General features: G+C 46.0%; 3 protein-coding genes and 1 long non-coding RNA gene across 5 annotated transcripts; 2 read left to right on the top strand and 2 right to left on the bottom strand.

Annotated features, from left to right (window-relative positions):
- Window positions 1–204: 204 nt before the first annotated feature.
- On the top strand, window positions 205–2,945 carry LOC120644153. The gene is made up of 7 exons (XM_039920717.1): window positions 205–302; window positions 378–470; window positions 606–910; window positions 1,029–1,241; window positions 1,327–1,419; window positions 2,022–2,126; window positions 2,218–2,945. The coding sequence occupies exons 4-7, from the start codon at window positions 1,083–1,085 to the stop codon at window positions 2,497–2,499; spliced, it is 639 nt and encodes a 212-aa protein (XP_039776651.1). The 5' UTR covers window positions 205–302; window positions 378–470; window positions 606–910; window positions 1,029–1,082; the 3' UTR covers window positions 2,500–2,945.
- A 4,736-nt stretch (window positions 2,946–7,681) lies between these two features.
- Window positions 7,682–8,288, bottom strand: LOC120644151. The gene is made up of 2 exons (XR_005663457.1): window positions 8,094–8,288; window positions 7,682–7,988 (listed from the first exon to the last, which is right to left on the bottom strand). It is a non-coding gene; the product is annotated as an uncharacterized LOC120644151 (long non-coding RNA).
- A 3,598-nt stretch (window positions 8,289–11,886) lies between these two features.
- Window positions 11,887–13,696, bottom strand: LOC120644150 (eukaryotic initiation factor 4A-like). Of its 2 annotated transcripts, XR_005663456.1 has the most exons (4): window positions 13,320–13,696; window positions 12,685–13,236; window positions 12,468–12,569; window positions 11,887–12,369 (listed from the first exon to the last, which is right to left on the bottom strand). XR_005663456.1 is itself a non-coding variant. In XM_039920711.1 (3 exons), the coding sequence occupies exons 1-3, from the start codon at window positions 12,707–12,709 to the stop codon at window positions 12,233–12,235; spliced, it is 264 nt and encodes an 87-aa protein (XP_039776645.1). In that variant the 5' UTR covers window positions 12,710–13,683; the 3' UTR covers window positions 11,887–12,232. The 2 variants fall into 2 exon arrangements, 1 of the variants encoding a protein (XP_039776645.1); XM_039920711.1 differs by having other exon boundaries at window positions 12,685–13,683.
- A 3,029-nt stretch (window positions 13,697–16,725) lies between these two features.
- Window positions 16,726–17,841, top strand: LOC120644149 (protein LEAD-SENSITIVE 1-like). Its single transcript, XM_039920710.1, has 2 exons — window positions 16,726–16,896; window positions 17,247–17,841. The coding sequence occupies exons 1-2, from the start codon at window positions 16,785–16,787 to the stop codon at window positions 17,732–17,734; spliced, it is 600 nt and encodes a 199-aa protein (XP_039776644.1). The 5' UTR covers window positions 16,726–16,784; the 3' UTR covers window positions 17,735–17,841.
- The last annotated feature ends 7,401 nt before the right edge of the window (window positions 17,842–25,242 follow it).

Here is a 25,242-nt window from a genome sequence, read left to right as displayed (position 1 = left end):
CATTGATGGTGTCTTATTTTTCATACCTTTCTTGTAAATGGTTGTTTGATCATGCTGTGGTGTCTTATGAAACATTGATGATATACTGAACATACCAGAAACTAGTATGCTTTAGGTGAATTAAAGTCTTGCCTTCTCTACCGGAGAAGAGATATGCACCTACTAGGTAACATGGTGAACTCACCCTTAATTACTGCCATTAATTTTAGGTGGTGACTCTGCTGAACTTGACAACACTCACATGACCACCGGGTCTGATGCAATTGACCGGCATAATCAGCACAACCATATGGACAATGGAGGTGATGAATTCTTACTGTCGTTCTATAAGTTTTGTTTGTATGATGAATGCTTTCTTACTTGCTGCCCTTTTTTAGATGGCTTCACCCAGCATGATGACAACATCCTCGTGGCTGATGTAGTTGATGGCATTACCCAACATGGTGACCACAACCAGATTACCAATGAAGGTGACAGTTTGTTTATCTCTTTTCCATAGTTGATCAATATTTGTATGCATAGCTTTAAATTCATGATCATCTTGGATCAATGTTTGCTTCAAGTCAATATGTTTAATTTCAATTTCAATGTACATTTACAACTAGGGGGAGTGGAGAGAAGGGACTGAGGAAATAATATGGGACTTGGCCTCCAAAGGTTAAACCGAACGCGCCATGGCAAGCTGCAAGTTGTCATAACTGAAGGGAATATAAGGCCAGTGGTTCCTCTTGTTGCTGCAAAGTATGCAAGTGAATGCAACATCATAGTTAGGAACCATGTGCCTATACTCTCACATTGGAAGCTGTACAAAGAGAGAACCTAGGTCAAGATCAAAAGAGAAAGAACCAAAAGAGAAAGAACCTGCATCTGCGATTCTGCGTACATCGATCTATTCTTAGGAAAACTAAAGGTACATACATTTTCCGGTCCTTTCCACATTTAGTCTCATAAGAACCTTTGTTTGTTGTTTTATGCCATAAATTACTGAATTGATATTCTTTTCTATACATGTTCTTCCATTCAATTAGGCCAAGTTTGACATAAACATAGATGATGAGACAGTTGAAAAGGCTTGTATTGTGATGATGAAGTCTGCAGTTCGCCAACAAAGATACAGGCTGAAGCAAGAATATTTTGATCCTTTTCCACTACGTTTGGTTACAAAAACTTCTCCTGTCAAATGCATGACTAATGAACAATGGCTTCAACTTTTAGAATCATGGAAGAGTCCTAAAAAGATGGTATATTTTCTCTGAAAAACCAGATTGATGCCTTGTACATGCTAATCTATCGCCAAACTTACATGCATTTTTGTCTTTGATGTAGGAGATGTGTCAAAAGAACAAAGATAACCGAGGGAATGTTAAGTACCATCACACAACCGGATCTCGTGCCTACATGGTTCATGTTGAAAATTTGGTAAGTGGGCCATGTTAACCACCATATAAATGAATGTATGCAACAAGCTACTACTTAAATACCTGTGCCTCAGCCTAAATAAGATGATGTCCATGCTCATGCTGTTATGTTCATGAGAGTCCATTAGTTTGTGGAATGCTGATCCTGGAATTGTTCTGAAGTAGCATTGCTAGTTTTGAAGCTACTGCCATGTGGTCAATGCCTAAATATATTGTTCTGTACACATGAAAAGTATATTGTTCTGTAGTCCATTATGCGAGAAGCTGCTGTACACATGAATATAGTGTTCTGTAATCCATTATTGTCGGTATTATAGCACAGTACAGCAAGAATTTTTTTAGAAACTTGTTATAATAGCACAGTCCTGTAGTCCATGCTTGAATATATTGTTCTGCACACCACACATGAAACTACTGCTGCTATTATAAAGTTGTCTATTTTTTTAGTTTGACATGCTCTTCCAGATTTTTAGTTGAACAATAGCTATCCAGGTCTATTTTTAGTTGAACATGTTCTTCCAGGTTTTCAGTTGAACAGAAGCTGTCCATATTTTTGTAACATCTTAATTCATGCTGGACCTAATGCATATATGTTGTTCTCAGGATGATAAATATAATGATGAAGAACCTACTGCACTTGATTTGTTCAAGGTGTGCCACTACAGCAAGAAAAAAAAATGCTACACCCCTGCTGTACTTGAGGCTATTGTAAGATAATTTTCGGACTTTGATATTTATAATGCTTATTTTTAATTCTCTCAACATTAATCATGTTTGCTGTTTGCTATTTGCTTGCTAGACTTGGATGGAAAACAAGCTATCTACAACAAAAGAAGGTGAAGAACCTAAGTCCGTGGCTCATGTTGTTGCTGATGTGCTTGCTGAGAACACAAAGAAGAATCAGTTCTTGCAGAACGTGGGGTTTCAGAATGCCCAGCTTAGATCTAGTGAAGACACAGAACTGGAAGCGGAGAAAAGGGCCAATGCTGAACTTCGTGAACATGTGGCTGATTTGAAGAGGAGTCAGTTTGAGATGGCATCAAAACTTGATCTTTTGCTTAGTCAAAGTCGACCAAGTTAAGAGATGCATATCCTTTGCCACTAACTACATGCATTCTGCTGCTGCTAACTTGTGTCAAGTCAATTTCGACCAAGTTAAGTCATACATGGTGGTATATATTTTGTTGCCGCTGCTTGCATTTTGCTGCTGCTGCCTGCTGCTGCTGTACGTGTGAGCCTCAAGCTTCTGGACTTGTGCTGATGTTTTTTGGCACTATTTTGTTTCTGCTGCTACTGTACTTGTGCGAGTAAAGCTGCTAGACTTGTGTTGCATGCTGCTGCCGTATGTTGGCACTATTTTGCTGTTGTTGCTGCATTTTGCATCAAGCTGCTAGCCTTGTATGCATCTCTTGGAGTTTGTATTATTGGCTTGTGCCATGGTAAATTGTAAGGTTATATGCACTTTTGTATGTCAACTGTTGAGATGAAGACTTGTCTAATGATCTATGAAAATTTATGTGATCTGTTGAATGCAAATGTAAGATTATTTTATTTATTGAGCTGCTACAGTAACAGCTTGTGGGCTGTGTATGTGGGCTGACTTTTCGATAATGGGCTGTGCATATGGGCTATATATGCTGGTAGTAGTGGGCTGAAAAGTGGGCTAAAAGTTACTAACGAATTTGGGCTGCAATATTCTGAAATGGGCTTGCAAAAATGGCTAAAAATAACTATGAAAATGGTTTAAATTGGGCCGAAATTGGCCCATCTTTGATTCTGGCCTGTTACAAATGGGCTGAGGTAGTGTACATGTCATCATCCACGTAAGCAACCATGTAAGCACCTACGATGATGTGGCAATTCATCCGTGACGGTTATTTTCTGTCACAGGAAATGGGCTTGGGCTTGGTTAACTGGGTCTCGGGCTCTATCGTGATGGTTTAAATCTGTCACCGATTCTATTAATCTGTGATGGATTTCGACAAACCGTCACGCAGCACAATCCATGACGCTCAATCCGTGATGATTTCTGAATCCATCACAGATCCTATTTGCTGACGGGTTTTCAGTGATCCGTGACAGAAAATTTCCATCATGGATTAGCAGGATTCTTGTAGTGATATCTCCATACCACATTATTAGTCCACCTAATGTTGTCACTCAATTACAAAATCAAACAAGGACCTTTCACACATGGCTAGGCTATTTTCTTGGAAATGTTGTTCATCAGTGGCCAAATTTGAGATAATTTGAGCACATGGCTGGGCTATTTTTAGTTAGCTGTAATCCAGCTCTTTGTCTGTATAGCGTGTGGGCTGCTTTTGGTCTGTATCTCGGCCTCACTTAGCTATTTTCAGTTAGCTGTAATCCAGTTATTATGCCTGGCTGTTGCTGTCCACTCTCCACTGTCCACTCTGCACTGTGGCTGGCTGTTGCTACTTATTATTACTACTCCTACTACTCTCTACTACTACTACTTGCTGCTGGTGTCTGCTGCTCTCTACTCCTACTCTACCACTACTCTACTACACTACTGCTATCTGTGGACAGCCCTTTGGGGTCAATGTGAGCGACGCAAAGGACTTGGCCGATTCGGGCGGCTGCCTACGCTTACACTACTAGAAAATAGGCCTTCGGCACCGGCTGAGAAGGGCCAAAGGAACCGGTTTCCCAACCGGTGTCCCACAACTGCGACCAATGGCCTCAGTCTAAGACACCGGATTTCTCAACCGGTGCCTTAGGCATCCATGGGTACTGGTTGGAAAGACCAACCGGTACCAAAACATTTTTGACAAACAAAAAATAAGCAGACATCCTGCTGCCGCGCTCTGAGCCGGTGGTGCCGGCCGCCGCTCCTGCTGCCGCGCTCGGGCCCGCTCCTCCTTTGGCCGCCGCGCCGCCAAGAACCGCCGTCCTCGCGCCCCTGCTCGGGCGCCGCTTGCCCTTCACCACCCGAGCGGCCGCCACCGCGCAAGGCCACGCATGGCCCGTGCCCGCGGGGTGCGCCGCCGCCCAACGGAAGTGGGAAAAGAGGGGCCGAGGAGGGGGAACGCGCCAGGACCGCCACCGGACCCGACGTCGACCACCAGAAGGGAGGAAGCCCGCTCGCGCCGCCGGCCGCCATGGACGCCGCCTGCGCAGAGCGACCGCAACTCCAGATCCGCCGCGGGCCGCCGCTGCTCCGACCGAGATGGCCCGTCGGCGTGCTGCTCCGCGTGAGCCAGGGCTCGAGCGCCCCCCCTGCCGGCGTGCTGCTCCGCGTGAGCCAGGGGAGCGCCACTCCGGCGAGCGCGGCCACATCCCCTCCCCATCGCCGCCGCCGTCCTCTCCGCCCCCGCCGCGCCGCGCCGCTCGGGGAGGCCCAGATCCGTCGCGCCCACCCCCAGGTCTAGGGGCACCACCGCCGGAGCAGCCGCTGCCGTGCGGAGGCCGCAGATCCCGCCGCCGCTGCATCTGGCAGCAGTCGCCGCCTTGGATCCCGCCTCACGCAAGCTTCCTGCTGCGCGTCCCGAGCGCCGCTCCGCCTCGCGCAAGCTTCCTGCTGCGCGTGGCCGCCGGCGGGCCCCTTCCTCTGGCGCCGGCCGGGCGTGCACGCCCCCGTAGCAGCTCGCCGCCGCCGAAGCGGGCCGGGCACGCTGCCGCCGAAGCGGGCCGGGCACGCTGCCGCCGAAGCGGAAGCTCCTACGCCGGCCGAAGCACCTGCCGAGTGAGAGAGAGAGCTGAGGTGAGACACTGGCCGTGTTTGGAGAGACGCGAGAGAGAGCTAATGTCTGACGCGAGCACTTAGAAATATCAGAGACGCCAGAGGCATGGGTACCGGGTGGTTTCTTCCACCGGTGCTAATGTCTGTTTTATAAGTACCGGATTGTGCCACTACCCGGTGCCATTGATGCATGGCCAATTTAGTACCGGCTGATGGATTTAACCGGTGCCTTTATCAGTACATTGGCACCGGTTTGTGCTGTGACGTGCTTTATCAGCGCTCGGAGCAGGCCAAGAGTACCGGTTATTGATGCAGCCGGTGCTGATGTCTCCTATTAGTACCGGTTCAAACAACAAGTGGTTCCTTTGGCCTGGACCTTTGGCCTGTTTTCTAGTAGTGTTATATAGGCTTCCATTTACCATGGCGGCCACTGGATTTTGTTTGTGATCTACCCTCAGGATGGAATGTGCGCAATATTCGATTCCTTGTATGATACCGAGAAATTACATTACAGGCATTTCGAACAGACTATGCAAGGGTAAGTGACGACACTTATTCTTTTATACACTCAACGTACGTATCAAGTTTGACCAAGTTGTTGACACTGTTGGATTTCATACAGCGCTTACGCTAAATACTTGGCCGATCCTGACTGCTACGATCGAAGAACCGCGACGCGGAAGAAGAATCACGGGAACAAACTTAAGTTGAACCGAGAATTCCCGGTACGTAGCAAGACTCATGTGTGCTAGTACATATTGAATGCTCTCGATATGGCCTAACGATTATGTGCTACATATATATCGTGCATGCATGCAGTGCGTGAAAAAAAAATAAATTTGCGGGGGGATGACGCCCCCACGATACTTCATTAAGAGGGAAAGACTTCTCATGCAGATCTAGAAAACCTCCGAACTCCGATCCCACCCGTATACAGTGGCATCACATCATGCAGTGCGTGAAGCAACCTGCGGGCTCCGTCCTGTGTGGATACTTTGTTTGTGAGCACCTCAGGGCTTGTCCAAGTATAATAACAGCTGGCGGCAGCTCAAGAAATCCAAAAAGCGCCAGGAAGACACAGAGATGGACCTGACATTCAAGCGAATAGTCGCCGACATTTGTAAGTGTGTCACGGGCGACTGTGCAGCTTGGGATGGAATGTTCTTCAACGAATAGAGCGAGCTGGGGATGGATCCCAAGTACGAGATAGTACGCCACTGGAGGACCATGCTGACAATGTGCGACTACACGCTGCCGGACACCTAGATGCTCTCCCATGTATCTAATTTGAACTTAGTGTGTTTGTAATATGAACTAAGTGTTGGAGTTTGTGGAGGAACAACCTGGACGACATATGAATGAACAAATGTGATATATATTTATCTTCTGTGTGCATATTCTTTAATTTGTCATTTTAGAGGTGATTATTGTAATATTAACAGCATTTTCATAATGTTTTTAAAATTGTTTTTTAATCTAGAAATACTTAACTGTGGCGGGCATGTAACAAAAACCGCCACGGTTAATATGTTAACCGTGACGGTTAATAGAGTATTAACCGTAGTGGTCAGGAAACCGCCACGGTTAATGGGTCGATTAACCGTGGCCTTCCATTCGTGGCGGTCACAAAAACCACCACGGTTAATGGAAAAAAAACCGCTATGGTTAAGTTTTTTTTAGTAGTGTAGGATGCACTAGTAGACATGTGGACTTTAATCCTAGTTGGGACCGCGGCATTACAGATCCGGAACCTTTACTCCCGGGTCACGCAACCGGGACTAAAGCCCTTTCTCGAAACAAAAGGGACAATTTAAATCCCGGGGGATCTCTCTTGCGGTGCGTGAGATTCAAACCTAGGATCTCTTGCCTCGCGCATAGCTTTCTTAACAACTCAACTGCATAACACATGTGACAAAGTCCTGAGCGCTCTCCTTTTGAGTTCACCCGTAAGGGACCTTTAGTCCCGGGTGAGAGACCTTTAGTCCGGGTTGGTAACACTAACCAGGACTAATATAGACTCTTTAGTCCAGATTGGTAACACCAACGTCTAAGAAACTTGGTCCAATTCTAGCCGAGACTAATGTGCTGAACCAAAAGTCATTTTCTCTACTAGTGACGCCTGTTCTCTGAACGTTCTGCTAGTTGTTTCTTTCCTTCCACAGCATCCAGCCAACCAGCATTACCAACGAGTCGATTAGTCGAAGCCCCGACGTGGTTGCTTTGGCCCTTGGCCCTTGCTTCCTAGCAGCGAGCCACCAGGTCCAGAAGCTAGCACGGCTGGTGAGGCTGGAGCACTACTAGAAAACGAGCCTTTGGAACCGGTTGAAGAGATACTTAGGCACCGATTTTACAACCGGTACCTCCAAACCGAGACCATTGGCCTCAGTCTAGGACACCAGGTTTTCACCCGGTGCCTTAGACATCCATTGGTACCGGTTGCCAAAGCATTTTTGGCAAACAAAAAAAATAAGCCCGTTCCCTCCTATCCCCTCTCGCTCCCCTCAAAGAATCAACCACAAGATAGATACAAGCCATACAATCCCACAAATCATTTCAAGAATCAACCACAAAATATTAAATCAACAGATACAAATTTCATAAATCTCACAAATCATTCAAAGAATCAATTACAAGATTTATACATTCAATACAATTCCACATGCTATCTCTATTTCAGAAAAATTTCAAAAAAGAAGAAAATTTTCAGTAGGAACGAGCGCAAGCACTACTCTGTTGCAGGAAGCAAAGGAAAAGAATCCAATGCGAGAAGAGCAGACCGTCGTCGTGCTCCGGCAGTTGGGGATTCTCCTCCTGTAACTCGTCTCCCTGCTTCGCGGACCTTGGCCTCTTTGGCCGGCTCTTGGCTCCTGCGATTGCAGCAGCAGCAAAAAAGAAGGAGGGAGAGCACGTCAAGACAACTCGGATAGAGAGAAGGAGGTGGCGCCGCATTGGTTGGGGGCAGGGTTTCGTACCTCGAACGGTGGCGGAAGGCATGGACTTGCGCTTCCCCATCCTGCCGTGAGGATGGCGGCGGCGACAAAGGGTAGCGGAGATAGTTACAGCCTCCTGGCTCCTCCAAGGTTCGAGCTTTCAAGGCCGAGGGGCCGTGCGGCACACGGTAGAGGCGGAGAGGATGGCGGCGGCGAGGCGGCGGTGCCGGATCCGCGCCTCCGTCGACACGCGGCCACGCCGGACCGCCGCTAGAGCTAGAGAGACGAGAGAGAGGTAGAGAGATGAGTGCTAGAGAACGAGAGCGGTAGAGAGACGAGAGAGAGGACGGCCAGCACTTATCCAGACGCGAGAGGCATGGGTACCAGGTGATTTCTTCCACTGGTGCTCAATCTCAACATTTAGTACCAGTTTATTTTATTACCCAAAACTAAAAGGGGTCTCTCTCATTGGCACCGGGTTATGGCATGATCCGGTGCCAATTCTTGATCATTGGCACCGGGTTGTGCCACGACCCGGTGCCAAAAGCTCCCCTAAACACTTGGTCCAAATCAAAAGTACCAGCTGCCGTTGCACCCGGTACTGATGCGTACAATTGCAGGTGGTATTTTTGGTCTGGACCGATGGCTTGTTTTCTAGTAGTGGAGCATTGCCATGAAGCCCAAGGTTCCCAGGAGATACCATGACTCTAGATTTTGTTGCTAAAGATACATTGCATACATCCCACGAGCAGAGCAGATGGTCGATGGTTTCAGCGTGCTGAGAGCAGAGAGCACAGGCATCAGAGTCTGTGAGCACAGGCATCGGCTTCTGGACGCTTTCGACGGGCGCTCGTACGTCAAGCATCGCTTGTGGAGCACCATCCAGAAGAAATACTTACCCTAGGCGGTACATTATTGGTTTTCCACAACTCCTTGGCCCCCCATGAGATCAAGTGTGCAAGCCCAGAAACGGCGCCCTGTAAGCGGGGCCGATGACGCCGATCGAGTAAACACCAACGGACCAACCATCCAATCCAAAGACCACCTCCACAGCAGCCTGCCCTGTCGGACACATCTCCAGGCTGAAGCTGGACGTCCTCAAGATTAATGTCCCTCTATGAGCACTTGAACCGTGAGGAAGGGCTCTCCTTCGCCTGTCGATGGCCTCGATTGCCCATGGAGACAGACAGAGCGCTATCGAAACGTAAACTGGAATCACGGAGACCGTATCCGTCGTCAGCGTCGCCCTGCCAGCCAAGTTGAGCATTCCTCCTTTCCAGTTGGGTATTCTGGTAGCCACCGCCTCGATCAGCAGCAATTCATCATTTTTTCTGAGCCTGTAAATTGAGAGCGGCACGCCCAAGTACTTGCACAAGAAGGACCCAAATCCGGCATTTGAAAACAGTCAACTGTGATGAGGCCCTCGCATCGTCCTCTCAGGGCGACTCGCCCCTCACCGCTACAGTCCCGCCGCCTCGGCCATAACTGGCCACCGCCACCACTTCGACCAGTGGCGGCGGCGGCCTGCTGCGGGGTGCTCAAAAGACCTCCCTCGCAGCCGCCTCCTCCCTTCCTTCGTCTCCTCCCTCTCTCTTTCCCCCCAAAAGTTTGAATAATTGCGACGGTGAGGGGTGGCCGCCGGCGGGCTTGGGCGTCGGATCCGGGCCTCTGGGGGCCGGATCCGGCGCTCCGCAACCCGGATCTGCTGCACGGTGGCGTGGCCGTGTCGTCGCCGTCGGGGCCTCCCATGGCTAGTGGCGGTGGCAGCAGCGGCACCAGGAAGGGCGGAGCCATGGGTTGGGGTGCGGATTCGTGCGGGTCTCGTGGTGGGCTCGCCTCCGACCCCCCCCCCCCCCGCACCTCCTTTTCCGGCATCGCCAACCACCGGGGGGCTGCGCTCGCTAGCGGGGCCCCTCTCCGCCGTTGGCCCAGTGGCCACGGCCTCCGTTCGGGTGCCGCCTTCCACGTCCTGCCCGCGGCATGGCTGATGTCGGCAGCCAAGGGCCCGAGGACCTCGTGGACTACTCTGCTTCCACCGATGCCAACAGCTGTGTCCGGCTCCTACGTCGGCGAGGTATGGTCCCTGGTCTCTCAGCTAACAAGCTATGGTTCCGGGTTTGGATGCCTAGGCGAAAGCCATGCATGACACTGTTGGTGCGATTGACGGCGACGCCCCGGCGACGTTCACCTCCTTGGAGGCGTCGATGTTTCTGGCTCCCAACCCAGTGACGGTTGTTTGTCCCTCTCCTCCTGGCAAAAGCCTAGCTCTAGTTCTTCTATAGCCGGTGGTGGCGACATCTTCGACGCCGTGACCCTCCTGAGGGCACCATCGTGGAGGATTGGCTCCAGCTCCTGCTGTGGCCTCGTGTTGTGTTCTCTCCGTGTGCTCTTCATCCCTGTTGTTGTTGCCCCTCTTGGATGTGTTTGGTCCCTAGTTGGCGGGTGCTGCCGTCGTTCCGACGAGTGTCCTCCTCTGGCGTCTCTGCTCCGTCGACGGTCTCCTTGATGGTGCCAGAAGATCAAATGCCGGGTGTTGTTCCCACCGCTGCTGCCATTCCCCCCAAGGCTTCCTCCCGTGGGTGGCGTTGGATGTTAGCACGTGGGCCCGGATATGCTGCAGTTGTCCCCTTCTGCTCATGGGAGGTCGCCGTGTCCGACGATCCTAGGCTTGCGTGCCCGTCACCACTCCTCGATGGTGGAAGTATATCATTTGCCGAGTGGTGTTTCCACCACTGCCGCCATTCCCCTCCAAGGATTCCTCCCCGTGGACGGCGCTGGATGGTGGTACGTGGGCTCGGATGTGCTGAGGTTGTCACCATCATGCGAGGATTGGTGGAGAGTACTATGGTCACGGGGACGCCGGTGAGTATGCTGTTCAGTGGGGGCTCAAATCGACGATCGGCTACCATCCTTCGGCTTGGGTCTAGGTGTCTCCTTGAGTTTGGTCATGTGCTGCTGCCTGCTGTTCTGGCTGTTGTTTCTTCGTGTTGTAATCTCACCTTCTTCGTCCTTCGGTTTCAAACATCTGTGATGTTTGGAGCCCTCTATTTTCCATGTATTACTCATGTAGCCTAAACTCTTGTTGTACTCGTGCCCTCGGGCAATTCCATGCACCGGCTTTGCCGGAATCAATGGAAATTATTCAGGTGGGGCGCTCACCCCTCCGGTGACTTGTTCAAAAAAAAAATCCGGCATTTGGTGGGTCGTCTGGATGAGCTCTATTTGATCCTCTGAACAGTGCATCGAGGTGGCCATGCATTTTTCCAGGTTGGTAAACAGCTCTCTCTGAGCTTTTCTCCAAAGATGGTGTGAGCAGAATGAGGTAGTACAACGCATCTTATGTTATGCATACCATCATGAGTAGGGGTAAGCATAATTAACTAAAACCATATAACCGAACCGAAAGAACCGGAACCAAAAAAATCGGTTCCCTATTCGGTTCCAGATATCAAGTAACTGAAATAACCAAAGAAAGTTTGGTTCCTACTCTCAGATAACTGAATTAACCGAAATACATGAATTGTGCTTCACTTATTACATGCATTTTGTACGATTATGTTTGGTTAATGTGTGATGTCTCATATTCAAACTAATTTATTTGTGTTACTATATTGCTATTGTTCTCTTATCAATTATTATTATCTAAAATAGAGGTAGTGTTGCCTAAATTTTTTTAGAACCTGTATATATATATTTTTTGTTGTCCTAACCTTTGCTTAAAAAGTTCAGTTAGAACTGAAACCAAACTGAAATAACCAAAAATCAAAATGCCCGATTCCTAGAATTTCTCATAACCGACCGACACCATGCCAGAAAAGCACATTATTGATGCGTCTTGACAGTCATTAGTGACATGTAATAAACACGTCACTTATATTGCGTCTCTGATGTGAACATAGCAGTGACACGTAAAAACACATCGCTAATGACCTAACCAGTGACCCGTCCAGTCACGACGCGCCACTAATGACCCCTCAACAGTGATGCATACAGCCAGGACACGTCACTAATGACTATTCACTGTGACTCGTTCAGCCTAGACTGGATCTCTTCAGAGACTCATTCAGACAAGACACTTCACTGATGACAATTTACCCAAAAAAAAAAAAACTTGACCACGGTCCTATAGGTGCTGCTGCTTGGTACCCATTCCCTAACCAAGCCTGGCACTCAACCAATCCCTAACCAAGCTGCTGTAAGATTCCGGAACAAAAGGTAGCTGTTTTTCCAGTTCCAGATTGGGCTTGTTGAATCACATCAAGCCCCTTACAGAAGGGAACTATTCCCCTTTGTTGAATATCTGACGGCTTCTCAAAACCTGAAAAACGCAACTGCGAATCAAGTAATGTAATTGTTCGGTGGATCAAAACTCACTGGACGAAGGAATATTGGGAAGTAAATGAGATTTTTACATACCATAGGCATAGATGCCTCTCAGAAGGTTCTCTTGTAGGCCCATGTCGCCAAAACTTTCACAAACTTCATCATATGAAGTGAAGAAGTCTTCAGTCCTGTACACTGCAAGCACAGTACAAAAGTAAACTTAAATCGGTAAAACAAAGCTATAGGACAAGTGAATAACTAAATATAGCATCAAAGTGACTAAGTAACAAATTTATGCAAGAGGACTTACAGTTGCTCCTGCATTTTCTTGTCATACTGCTTATCGTCAAACTGGGACCCTTCTGGTGCCAATCCTGCCATGGCTGTAATGGAGAAGGTAACCAATAAATCACGAAGTCAGCACACTAGTAATGATGGCCACAAAGGAACACACAGTAAACAAGACATCAATAGCAAACTGGACCATCGAATTAACTCTGAAGACATTTAGTGCTCATGCACATCATAATATATCACACCAGAAGTGACCATGTTATATCCAAGTCAGAGAAAGAAAGAATCACAGCAATTTCAAGTAACCATTCACTCAAGGAATGGACTCCACACTGGATCTGTAAAACAACCAGGTCGAGCAGCGAGTGGCATGATTAATCTAGAAGTTAAGATCAAGCCCATTTTCTTTAATTAAATACTGTGTACTGTTAGATATTAGCAGGTACAGATGCTCGGGATCCCTTGGGCTCAGGCCACGACTAAGCCTCCAATCTCCCGAACTTGAAGCATATAACCTGCTCGTCATACATAACTTCACAAACTCTCACTGGAGAAGGCAAATTCATACCTAACCAAAGACCCAATAATTGTGAATGAATTCAATTAGAATCACAAAACACAGCACGGTCGATCTGGGGAGGAGGAGGCCACCTAGGACGGGGGAGCCGCACCACGCGGTCCATCTGGGAGAGGCAGCGTCCGCTGGGCTACCGGGGATGGGGGTGCCGCAACACCTAAATCCACCGTCGGCCATGGCCTCCCCCGGCCAAGCCAGCACCTCGCCAGATCTGCCGAGCGCCAGCTCCCGAACCGCCGCGATGGAGGGGAGCAGCTGTGACAGTGAAGGAGAAAGAGGGGGAGGCGGCGACGGCGGAGGAGCAGGGGCGGCAGAGGGGATGAGAGAGAAAGAGAGAGAGAGGACCACGCATGGGGGGGGGGGTCATGGGAGGAGGGGAGAGCGGACTCGGAGAGGCGACGGGAGTCCAGTCCGGACTTGACCTGAGTTAACCAGTCTTCATATGGGGAAGAGTTGCGGATAAAAGATGCTGATATCAGTGACGTTTCTAGTTGAGAAGAGTCTCTGATAATGTGTTATTAGTGACGCGTTTTATTCTTTGGTCCTGGATAACAACTAACCAGCCACGTGTCCCATTGATCCGCGTCACTAATCTTACATTAGTGACTCGTTTCGATTATATGTCATTGATTATGGTATCTCCTTTGTGCTGCTTTGGCATAATGTGGTTCCCATTCTCTAGGAACCGAATTTTTCGAAAATCGAGAAACCAAACCGAAAATCAAATGCCCACCCCTGATGATGGGTGGTATCACTGAAGGTGGCATTGCTTCGCTTGGGAACGCCTATGGAGGAGACGTCAAGGTCATGGAAGAGACTCTATGCCCTAGCTACCACTGCGTAGGATTTTCTTTTCAATCCGATTACCATGAGGCTTATATCAAATTCGTATTTCCATATTATTTTAGTATGTAACAAGTTATTGTACATTGTTCACCCATATAATGGATGTGATACTATGCTGAGATGAGTTCTACATGTGATAGCTGTTAATTCTAAGACTACCACAATGGAGCAGAGAGTCGGGTTCTTGGTAAGAGAACCTGGTTCATTTCAATGCATGCGTCCATCCGCGAAGGACAAAGGAGAGAACTGATTTTCTCGGGACTTGGGATGTGAAGTCCCTATAATTTGGTCACCAACACATCGTCAACATATGACTTCTTGGTACCGAAGTTGTAGAGCTCGATGAAATATATAACTTTTGTAGTTGATGACTTTTTCCATTGAGGTTGCTTAGAGTATACCAAATAAATACGTAATTCAAAGTTCAGAGGTGAATACAAAAGAATAATATCCCTTATCTAGTGAACAAGTGATGTGTAGGAGTATGTTTGATGAGCAAGAGGCCTTAGGTTCGGATCCTAGGAAATGCATGAGTGCGTCGCGTGCAGATGCCTCCTAAAAATGGCTCTTTATTCTGCCATCAAGGGGCACCAAAGCATTTGGATACATTCCTAGCCTGACTCTAAGGAGACTAAATGTACTATTCAAGCATATAAATGGAATTAAGGCTGCCAGAGAAAAGAATAAAGGGTGGCAGTACAACTGTCAATTAGCTAAGAATAAATTCATTTGTGATAATCTAATGCATAAATGCCTAGGCTGCTGAGAATAAATTCATTTGTGATAGTCCAATGCATAAATGTCTAGGCCGCTGAGAATAAATTCATTTGTGATAAAACTAACGCATAAAGGCCAAGCTAGACCTTAATAGGTCTGCCATAAGAAACCTCCTGTTGGTTACGGCATGATAATATTAAGTCCTCCTCCAATGGGGTGGCGATGTCGCCAGCGGACATGGAGGGGCAAGTGCTTTGGGAAGTGTGCGGAGAGAGGGAGAGGGAGGGAGGGAGGGAGGGGGACGCGTATGGTATGGATAAGGATGGATTTGGATTGGATACAGATGAAATCGGATCCGAGTGTCATCTTTTACCATATTTTAATCCGGATACGAATGCGAATGCGGATCTCATCGGATACGAATACAAAACGGATAGTTCGAATCCGGATTCGAATCCGGATATCTTATTGATTTGAAACAAAGAGCTATCACGAGTATCCATTTATTTTGTCAACAATTTTATAATAGATCAAAATCATTATACAAGTAGCGAGTAAAGGATTAGAAGATAGCTAATAAAAAAGAATATAATTATCTATGTATAGCTTTTATATTAAATATATAATACTAATTTTAAAGGTAAAATAAATAAATATTTAAATACTTAATAAGTAATATATATATATATATAATATTTTATCATTAAATAAATAATTAATTTGACACGTATAAAATAATTTTAATCATGAAATAAATATATTAAATAGTTAAAGTTAATTTTTATATCATTACTAATTTTAATAAATATATTATTAGTTATCTAGCTTTCTAAATAATTTAAATAGTGTACATCATTAAGTAATTAGGTATAAAGATAAATTTAAGATTATCTCACTAGTCACTTTTTCTTTGCGGATACTGACGGATACAGATGTGATTGGATATTCCTCGAATATGAATATGGAATCGGATAGAGAAAAGTTCTCAAAATCGGATTCGGATGCATCCATATAACATTTATAGTAAAATTGAATATGAATACGAATATCTATATTTACATTTTAAACGGATATGAATATGGATAATTTGGATGTTTAGCCATCAGAATCCATCCTTACTATGGAAACGTGCGAGACTGGGCGCTTCGCTTTGCGCTAGCAGCCTAGCACGCTGCTAAGGCGCTGTTTGGTTCAGCGCCGCTGTTCGCCATGCCACACTCGCAGCCGCCACGGTACGCCGGCCGCTGTTTGGATGGCGCCACTGCTCGCCGCGCCACTGCACTGCCATGCTTGTCGTTTGCTGCTGCGCTCTGGCTACTGGCTACTAGTACAGCACGTACTGAAACCGACCAGCAGAGAGAGAGAGTGCGCGCGGAACAAGGGAGCAGCAGGGACAGCAGGCTACCACCGTACAGACCTGTCACTCAGGACAGTTCCAATGCAGACTCCACTCATAGAGTCTAAGTCTCAGAGACTCTATCACAAGAAACTATACTTCTCAATATAAAGTGTGTTACTTTGATTTATATGGTTCACTTGTCTCTCTGACATTCATTCTTAATTTGCGTGAAGATTTGGAGTCTAAATAAGATTTGGAGTCTTGATCGCGAAAAAAAACTAACTGCGGTGTGGCCGTGGCCGAGTGCGGCGGACGAATTGTCTGTCACAGCGGCAGCGTGGCGGCAACCAAACACACCCTAAATTATTATTTTGGCCGGCAACGTCGCTAGCCGTTGGAGGAGGCGTATATGCATCGAACTCACCCTCGGACAGATCACGCAGAATCCAAATATATGCCATCCGAATAAATACGATCACTGTATACATCTTTCATGATGGCGTATTCTCTAAGCGAAAGATTTGGATGCCATCCGTCGTCCGAATAAACATGATGGCTATATATAATTCCATCCGAATTGAATGTTGTATCATTTTGCCTTCAGTTATTTTCTCTAGTAGCTTGCACATTTTTCCTTATGGACAGGGGGGTGACGGTGGACTCAAGCCGTATAGAACGGTGGCAGCTCAGACCCGGCGATCACATCTACGCCTGGTTTTATAAAAGAATCATTCCCTACGCTCATCATGGTAAGACCAATCGTATATTCGTATTTAGTCCCATGCACCTTAATGGAAGAAGCGTACATTTATGATTTATTAAAAAGAAAAGAGGGCGAAGGTTAGTTTAGCTTTGTCCTGATGAGTGCACGAATCCCAAGGTATATAACGTTGGCGTTGTGCACAAGCGATTTTGCACTCGGGCGTTGCTGTTGGCAGGATTTGGTTTTGGGACCGCGACCTAGTTAATAATTAAGTACTCCCTGTTAAAAAAAATAAGTACTCCTATACTAACAAAAAGTAGTAATTCTTTTGTGTCTGTCAAAATCTCTCTCTCTCTCTCTCTCTCTCTCTCTCTATTAACTTGAGCGTACGTACAGGAATCTACGAAAGCAACGGCAAGGTGATCAACTTCATCAACGATGCGGAGTCTGCTTCCTCTGGCTTTTCGGCGTTGTCGTCGTCGTCGTCCTCCTCCTCCTCGTCCTCCTCTTTTCCGTTCTGCTCGAAGTGCCGTGACAATATGCGTGCAGGCGGTGTTGTCAAGTGCTGCCTTGACTGCTTCCTAGAAGGAAATAATCTTCACCTCTTCGCCTACTCGGTGCCTGAGTGGTTCTATAATCTGACCATTATTGGTCGAGTTCAAGACACCTGCTCCATGGTACCTGAAGAGCACCCCGACAAGGTCTTGTACGTGGCCAACGACCTGCTTGACCACGGCGACTTCGGCACTTATGACCTTGTGCACAATAACTGCTTCCACTTTGCCTTTTACTGCAAAACAGGACGCGGTTATGTATATCGTTTACAACCAGAGGCGCTTGTTGACCCCTCGACGTCTCCCCCAAGGGCATGTACAATCATGTAGAGATACTTATAGACATACGGCTCTTGTCTTTTTTTTTCGAGGGGTCCATACGGCTCTTGTCATATCATATATATAGAAAATATAAAGGTCTGCCAGGCTTTTCCATCTCTGCTTTGCCTTGAGCATCTTTTGACTACGGCTGTGTTTAGTTCACCTGGAAACTGAAAAGTGAAGCTGAAAAAGCACTGTAGCACTTTTCGTTTATATTTGATAATTAGTGTCCAATCATGGATTAATTAGGCTCAAAAGATTCGTCTCGCAAAGTACATCCAAACTGTGTAATTAGTTATTTTGTTTACCTACATTTAATGCTCCATGCATGCGTCAAGAGATTCGATGTGACGGAAAATCTTGAAAACTTTTTGGCTTTTGAAGTGAGGTGACCAGGAACTAAACACAACATCGTCCACCTTGCTGTGACCAATGAACGCTGGCTGGTTTAGACACACAAGCCATGCAGCAGGTTTCGTCACGTGTAGCACTGTAGCAGACTAGCTTTTTTATCGTATTGACGAAACTGAGATACTTTAAATACTCCCTCCTCCGTCCCAAAATAGATGCCGTTATGGGATGCATACCTGTCGAACTTTCTCAACTTTAACTAGATTTGTAGAAAATACGTGCAACATTTGTATCTCCAAACAAGTTTATTATGAAAGTATATTCAACGATCTATCTAATGATACTAATTATATATTATAAGTATTAATATTATTTAATATATAAATGATCAAAGTTAAAAAACGTTGACTTCTCAGGAGGTGAGAATGACATCTGTTTTGGGATGGAGGCATGGAGGGAGTAAGGGGGCGTTTAGTTCCAAAAAAAATTTACGCAGTACCTGTCACATCAAATTTTCGAATATATGCATGGAGCATTAAATGTATTTGAAAAAAAATAACTAATTATATAGTCTAACTGATTCATACGAGATGAATCTAATGACGTTAATTAATCCATAATTGGATATTAATTATCAAATAACAATGAAATGTGCTACAGTATCCAAACCCAAATTTTTTCACCAACTAAACACAGCCTAAGTTGCTGGCTACCTGGCTTGCTGCTGCTTCGTCCCTGACAAAATATCGAGTAGTGATAATGGCTAGCTTCAAATGCCGGTGCTGCAGGAATTTTGACCTTACGCTGCGCCAGAAGCGACGTCTATATGTAGTCCCTACGTCCCAAAATATGCGCTGTTTGCTTTTTGAGAAATAACTTTGACAAAATATATATTAAAAAATATTAATATTTATGATACATAATTGATATCATTGGAAAGATCTTTAAATCTAGATTTTTAATAAAAAATTATTTAGATATACAAATGTTGCACGTATTTTCTACAAATTGAATCAAACTTGTGGTACGGAAACCAAGAGCGACAGATAATTTAGGACAAAGGAATTTCACATATACTCCCTCCCTCCCAAAAAGAATGACGTTTTTATTTTTAGACATCATATTTGACCATTTGTCTTATTTAAATTTTTTGTGAAAATTATAAAATAAATAAATCATTATTAAAGTATCACTAGTGATAAAATAAGTCATAACAAAATCAATAATATTTATAAAAAAATTGAATTAGACGGATGATCAAACAAGATGTCTAAAATCATAAAACGGTACTATTTTTGGAATGGAGGGAGTACACACATCTTTGCGGATTAGGGACTACTCTTTTTGGCCTAAATATGAGTCAGCTTCTGGAGGTCCATAAACGCCATTATCCACGAGTGGTATTTGTGATGGGAGGGCTAGGCATCATTCGGCTGATTTCTGTTTTTTTTAGAATTACGCAGTACAACGCAGACGTTCACAACACGCACGCACACTTATCCCTATGACTACACGTATGCAAACCCTACCCCTATGAGCACCTCCGAAGTACTGAGCCGGCAGATCTGGAGATTCCCGAAGTCACCAACATTTCTAGGGGCGGATAGATTGGCATTTTCAAGGGCGGGCGCGCCACCCGTCCCTGTCTCGCGCAGTTAGAAATTAAGTTTTCCAGGGGCGGGCCGGGTAAAGGGCCCGCCCTGAAAATCAATTTCCAAGGGCCAGCCACGGCACCAACCACCCCTGGAAACTCTTTTTCACGAGGCGCCCCTGAAAATGATGTTTCCAGGGACGGCTGATGCCATCACCCGCCCCTGGAAATCCTTTTACAGGGGCGGCTCAAAGCATGAGCCGCCCCTGAAATTCGTTTCCCGCCAAGCCAGATTTGAAATTTCAAATTTTTGTTTCCCGTTTTATTATTCCATTCAAATTTCTGTTTCCCGTTAATTTATTCTAATCCGTTTCTCTCTGTATTTAATTATTCTAATTTTCATTTCCCGACAATTTTCACCTGTAAAGCAATTGCGCGATTCGATTCAGCTTTTCAAAATTCTATTTCCGCTATATTTAAATTTGTGTTTCCCTCCAATTTTCACATGTCCAGCTAGTGCGCTATTGAGGATTTTTTGATCGGTTATGAATATATTTCTTAAACATTACTAATTACAAATTCAACATAAAATCATATAAAAGTATCATTACATGCATCATTAGAGTACATCCATCATAAAAGTGCGTAGAGTACAGACATCATTTACGCTGAGAAACGCTAGTAGAGCCGGCCTAAAGATCCTGATTTTCCCACTGACGGAGGCTTTCATATTTTGGGTCGGTTGATAATTGATGCTCAGGGTGAACAAATTCTCCACCTATATGGACCACTTCATGCAAAATGAAGCGACATAAATCGTCGACTATAAAAAGAACTTGTTGCTCATGGAGTGGACCTTTGTGGAGTGGCCGTTGATCCTGAAAATAAGAAATTCATTCCAAAATTAAGCCAAGTGTTAGATGCAAACACTTACAATATGCAGTTATGCATCTATCCTAGCAAAGAGTAGATGCTTACCCGTTCGGGATCTGTTGTGTACCTCCCGAACTCCCTCATGTGCTCGCACACTGTTATCGCCATAAATTAGCAGGATTAATTTATGGGCCGAGAGCAAGATGGGCTTAAAGCATAAGATTCAAGAAGGCTTGTAAATCGGCTCCTGCATGAGCATTTGGGCCACATGGGCCATGTATCTTTAGATTTAATTTAAGATTAGAGATAGAGTCTGATCGGGACAAGATTAGTTTAGATTGTTTCCCAAGTCTCCGGACTATAAATATGTACCCTGTGTTATTCAAAAAGAAAAAACGTCATCACGTCTCGCAAACAACAATCTCGGCGCATCGCCACCCCTAATCCTAGGGTTTTATCCAAGTAAGCGCCATGCTGCCCTGATCGCTTCTCGCGATCAGGGCAGCGTTGTTCTTGCTTTTACCTTGGTATTACTCGTACTGAAATGTTTTTGATGGTGAGTAGTACTAGTTATCTCGATGTTCGTAGCATGGCTTTTAGTAGATCTGTTGTGCTTTGTTGTTTATCATCTACAAATATCATGTTGTCTTTACGCGATCATGCCATCATCTTGTACTAGCTCTTGTTGCATAGAGTTAGATGCGTAAAGGCAACACCCTGCTTCCTTTATGTCTAGTAGATCTAATCTGTTATGGTTTGCTCTTATCTCTAAGAGTTGGCGTAATATCTATTAGATTAGGCCTTGCAAACGGGTTTAGTTATCTGTTACGTTTATTAGGCCCAGTCACGTGTAGGATGTTCCGGTATAGCAGTGAAGCTTTTACCATCGTGGATTAGATTAATTAGATTTAATTGAAACAGCTTTACAGTTATTTGCTTTATTTATCAATATCCGGATAGATGCAGATCCAATCTGACACCGAGACTCGATCGGCTGCTTAAAGCCGATGCAAGAGTCGTCCCGGGGAGCCGACCACGGCTCGGACTTACGTTTCCATGTGTTTGTATATGCAGGCTAATCGTTGCAAGCACATTCGCACCTTACTGATCGGGTATAGGTCAGGTGGCACGCCCTATGTCTTCACAAGCTGCAGCGTGTGCTGGAATTGCGGGCCGTCGACGAGGGATCAGTGCCTGCCAGCGCCCCGGCAACCTCCCAGCTCTTCGTGTTGCCTGTCGCTGCTCACCGGTGGGTTTCGACCGACAACACACACGTAGTATCCACAGTACACGGAACTTGAAGGTTGCTTGTGGCATGGATAGTGTGTGCGCATCACCATATTCTTTTCCCTATCGGGGGGTGTTCTCCTCCTTTGAGCACGTAGTGCTTGTAAGCCCTATTTTTTAAGAAAAAGAAAAGAAATAAGTAGTTATATATGTATGCAAGATTCAACATGGAGTCGAAGTATAGGATAACGATTTTGCTAACATGTTGAGGATGCCCTCGAATTCCTTATAACTCTTCGGATCAAAATCAGCGGAGTCTAATATAAGCATATATCCACGCTTTGGGCTGATCATAAATACAATCCAATGATTTCTGCAAAAATATCATATATGATTTCTTAGTCAGATATTCAAAGGAAGTGCATATTATACCAAATCATTGAGACTACACTTACCGAAAGTTATATGGTGCCCATATGACATCCTTGCCTTGCCACAGTTGAAACTGATGCGATATGTACGTAGCAACTATCATAATGATTTTTCTATGTTCCTTCTTCCGCACTTCATTAATTTCCTTGCGCGATTAACAGTTTTTGAAATCATCGTGGTCGTCGTTCCACAACATTGGGCTGTAATGGCGCTTCTCAGCAATAGCTAACGGGTCAAGGAACGCGACCTTCGTACTTGTCTTATCCGCTTGTCATTGCATCATCCTGTAGAACGAAATATCACAACTAATTAGATATGTATGCATATATAAGTATAGACCATTGCATATAAGATATGAATTTCGATGCGACACTTACATGCACCAGAGTCTGATCATTTCTATGTTAAGTTCTTTGAGGCGGAACATTTCTTGGATGTCTTCAAAATTGAACATGATATTAGTGATACCCTCAGTTAGTAATCCAAAATTTTCCAGAGGGTACCGAGCCCAAATGCTTCTGAGCTGAAGTCTACATGCCCTTCTGTACCAAGTGTGCATCCTTTTCATAAAACCTGGACACCTTCCAACATAGAGTGGGGTAGAAAATCTTTACCATACTCAAATTTTTTCGGGCAATCCGATAAATTTGCTATGTCATTGACCCCAATTTTCCTAATGAAGTCGTGGTCAGTGCGGGGCACGGAAATGCCCGGTCATCTGGTGGCACTAAAATATGAAACATCCTTTAATGTTTCCTTTGCCTTATCCATTGACTTTTCCTTTGACCTCTGCTTGGTGTTTGCGGCGTGCCATTTATTTACAATATCTGAGTCCTCCTTCTGGTATGACCGTATCACTAGTGGTACATACCCAACTAGTTGTTGTTGTTGTTGTTGTTGTTGTTGTTGTTGTTGTTGTTGTTGTTGTTGTTGTTGTTGTTATTGTTGTGGTGGTGGTGGCTGAGCCGGTGCCGTGTGCGCTCGTGGTGGTGATGCTTGAGCTGCTGGGGCCGGTGAAGCTGGAGCTGCTGGTGGCGGTGAAGCTTGAGCTACTGGGGTCGGTGAAGATGGAGCTGCTGGTTGTGGTGAAGCTGGAGCCGATGGCGGCGATGCTGGAGCTGGTGGCGGCGATGCTAGAGCCGGTCGCGGTGAGGCTAGAGCCACTGGTGGCGATGCTGGAACTCGTGGTGATGGGGCCGCCGGTAGATAATCTGGAGCCGGTCGAGTCTGATGTGCCAGCCCATCTGGTGAAACAAGCAGTACGGTATCTTATTTGTGCCACAGAATGGTGATGCCAATGCACTCTCCAAGCGTGGTCCTCTCATCCAAAGTAGGGATGTCTATCTTGTTGTCCTCGTAGCTTGTTTTCAGTAGCTCCTGCACTCACATGCATGCATATAGGGGCGGGATTGGTTTTCCATCAAATAAACCCGCAATAGGATCCATGTGCGCCTTGGCAGCCCTCCTCTTTCCAGCTCTGGCTATTTCGATAGAGCAGCATGCATGGAGTAGTATTTGTTATGCAATCTACCGGATATGGTTGTGCTGTGATTGAGGCAACACTGCTCTGAGCACAGGCCGTATTCGCTAGGGCTAATACCAGAGGGGGCATCGTCACCATTTGGCCGGATTGCTGCTGCCCCAATTGCAATGATTCATCCATATTTGCCCTGATTGTTGCTCTGCTATTTGTGCAGACATTTCCTTAAATTTTGATTCTGCTGCTTTCTCGGCCGCTTGTATCATCTCTTCCTTATAGCGGTTGAAAGGATCGGGTGCTCTAGCCTAAGAGGGGGAGGGGGTTAATTAGGCACTCTAAAAAACTTAGACCTATGGCTCCAACTAGTTTGCACAAAACTTAAACTAAAACAAGCTATCTAGATGTGCAACTATGGTTGTTCTAGTATGAAACCCCTATCCCAAAAGAGTTTAGCAACTTATAGCCTTTCCTATCAAGAAACTACTCTATGAAAGTAAAGGCATACAAATTGCTAGTATGAAACGCGGAAGCTTAAAGAGCGGGATAGGAGATAGCAAACTCTTGACACGGGTGTTTATCCTGTGGTTCAGTTAGTCACAAAGGCACACCTACGTCCATGTTGTTGTAGCACTCACTAAGAGTATTGCTACTCGGCCACCAAGTCTCTTCCGCGAACACAGTCACGGTCACCTTAGCCCCGGGTTCCACTGAGGAGCTTCTGCACAAAGGATGGGGGTCTCCACGTCCCCCGCACAAAGTGTCGTCGCCGCTCCACACCAAGTCGGAGGGTCGATGACGTTGCCAGCGAGCTTCAAAGATCCAAGGGGCCGGCGCACCAAGCTCTTCTTTTGGTTCACTAGAGAACCACAGCACAAGGGCTCAAGGCCATGCAATCTCACTCACTAAGAGCTAATCATTTACACGACACTCTCAATGTGTGCTAAGGGCTAAGGATATGATCTTGATGCTCTTGTATGGCTTGGAGATGTTCTTGGGTGTGTGTGGGATGTCCAGCAACTCCAGCAATCTTCAAATGGCCGGGGGATGCCATATATATAGGCCTCCAAATCGTGGAGCCGTTGCTCCAACGGTCAGCAAAAATCTGCGTACCATCGGATGAACCGATGCCTCTGCATGGGGTAGCGTCGGTTCATCCGGTCACTCTCAGACCCGAAGTAGCCGTTGGCTTCTCTGACACAATTGCAGCTGTTCCAGGGACCATCGGTTGAACCGATGCTTAGGGTGTCGGTTCAACCGGTCACACACAACAACTGGACTAGCCGTTGGGCCTCCCTCTTCTGCTGACATCATTACACCGGTGCTATGCTCCGATGCATCACCGGTTCAACCGGTGCTGAAGACTTGGCTCCTACGCGCTTGACATCGTCTCTGGAACATAGTACATCCAATGCACCAATGCCTCTCTTGAAGCCATCGGTTCATCCGGTGCTTCACTTGTTGCTTCACTTGATCTCCAGAGGCGGACAGACTTGTGCCACACAACGGGGCGTCGGATCTTCCGACAACCATCAGATGCACCGATGCTAGGGGCATCGGTTCTTC

The sequence above is a fragment of the Panicum virgatum genome, chromosome 8K (genome assembly GCF_016808335.1).
Source record: "Panicum virgatum strain AP13 chromosome 8K, P.virgatum_v5, whole genome shotgun sequence".
NCBI classification, from domain to species: Eukaryota; Viridiplantae; Streptophyta; class Magnoliopsida; order Poales; family Poaceae; genus Panicum; species Panicum virgatum.
Note: the sequence above shows the minus strand (reverse complement) of the source record. Positions and strands in the feature narration are given on the sequence as shown.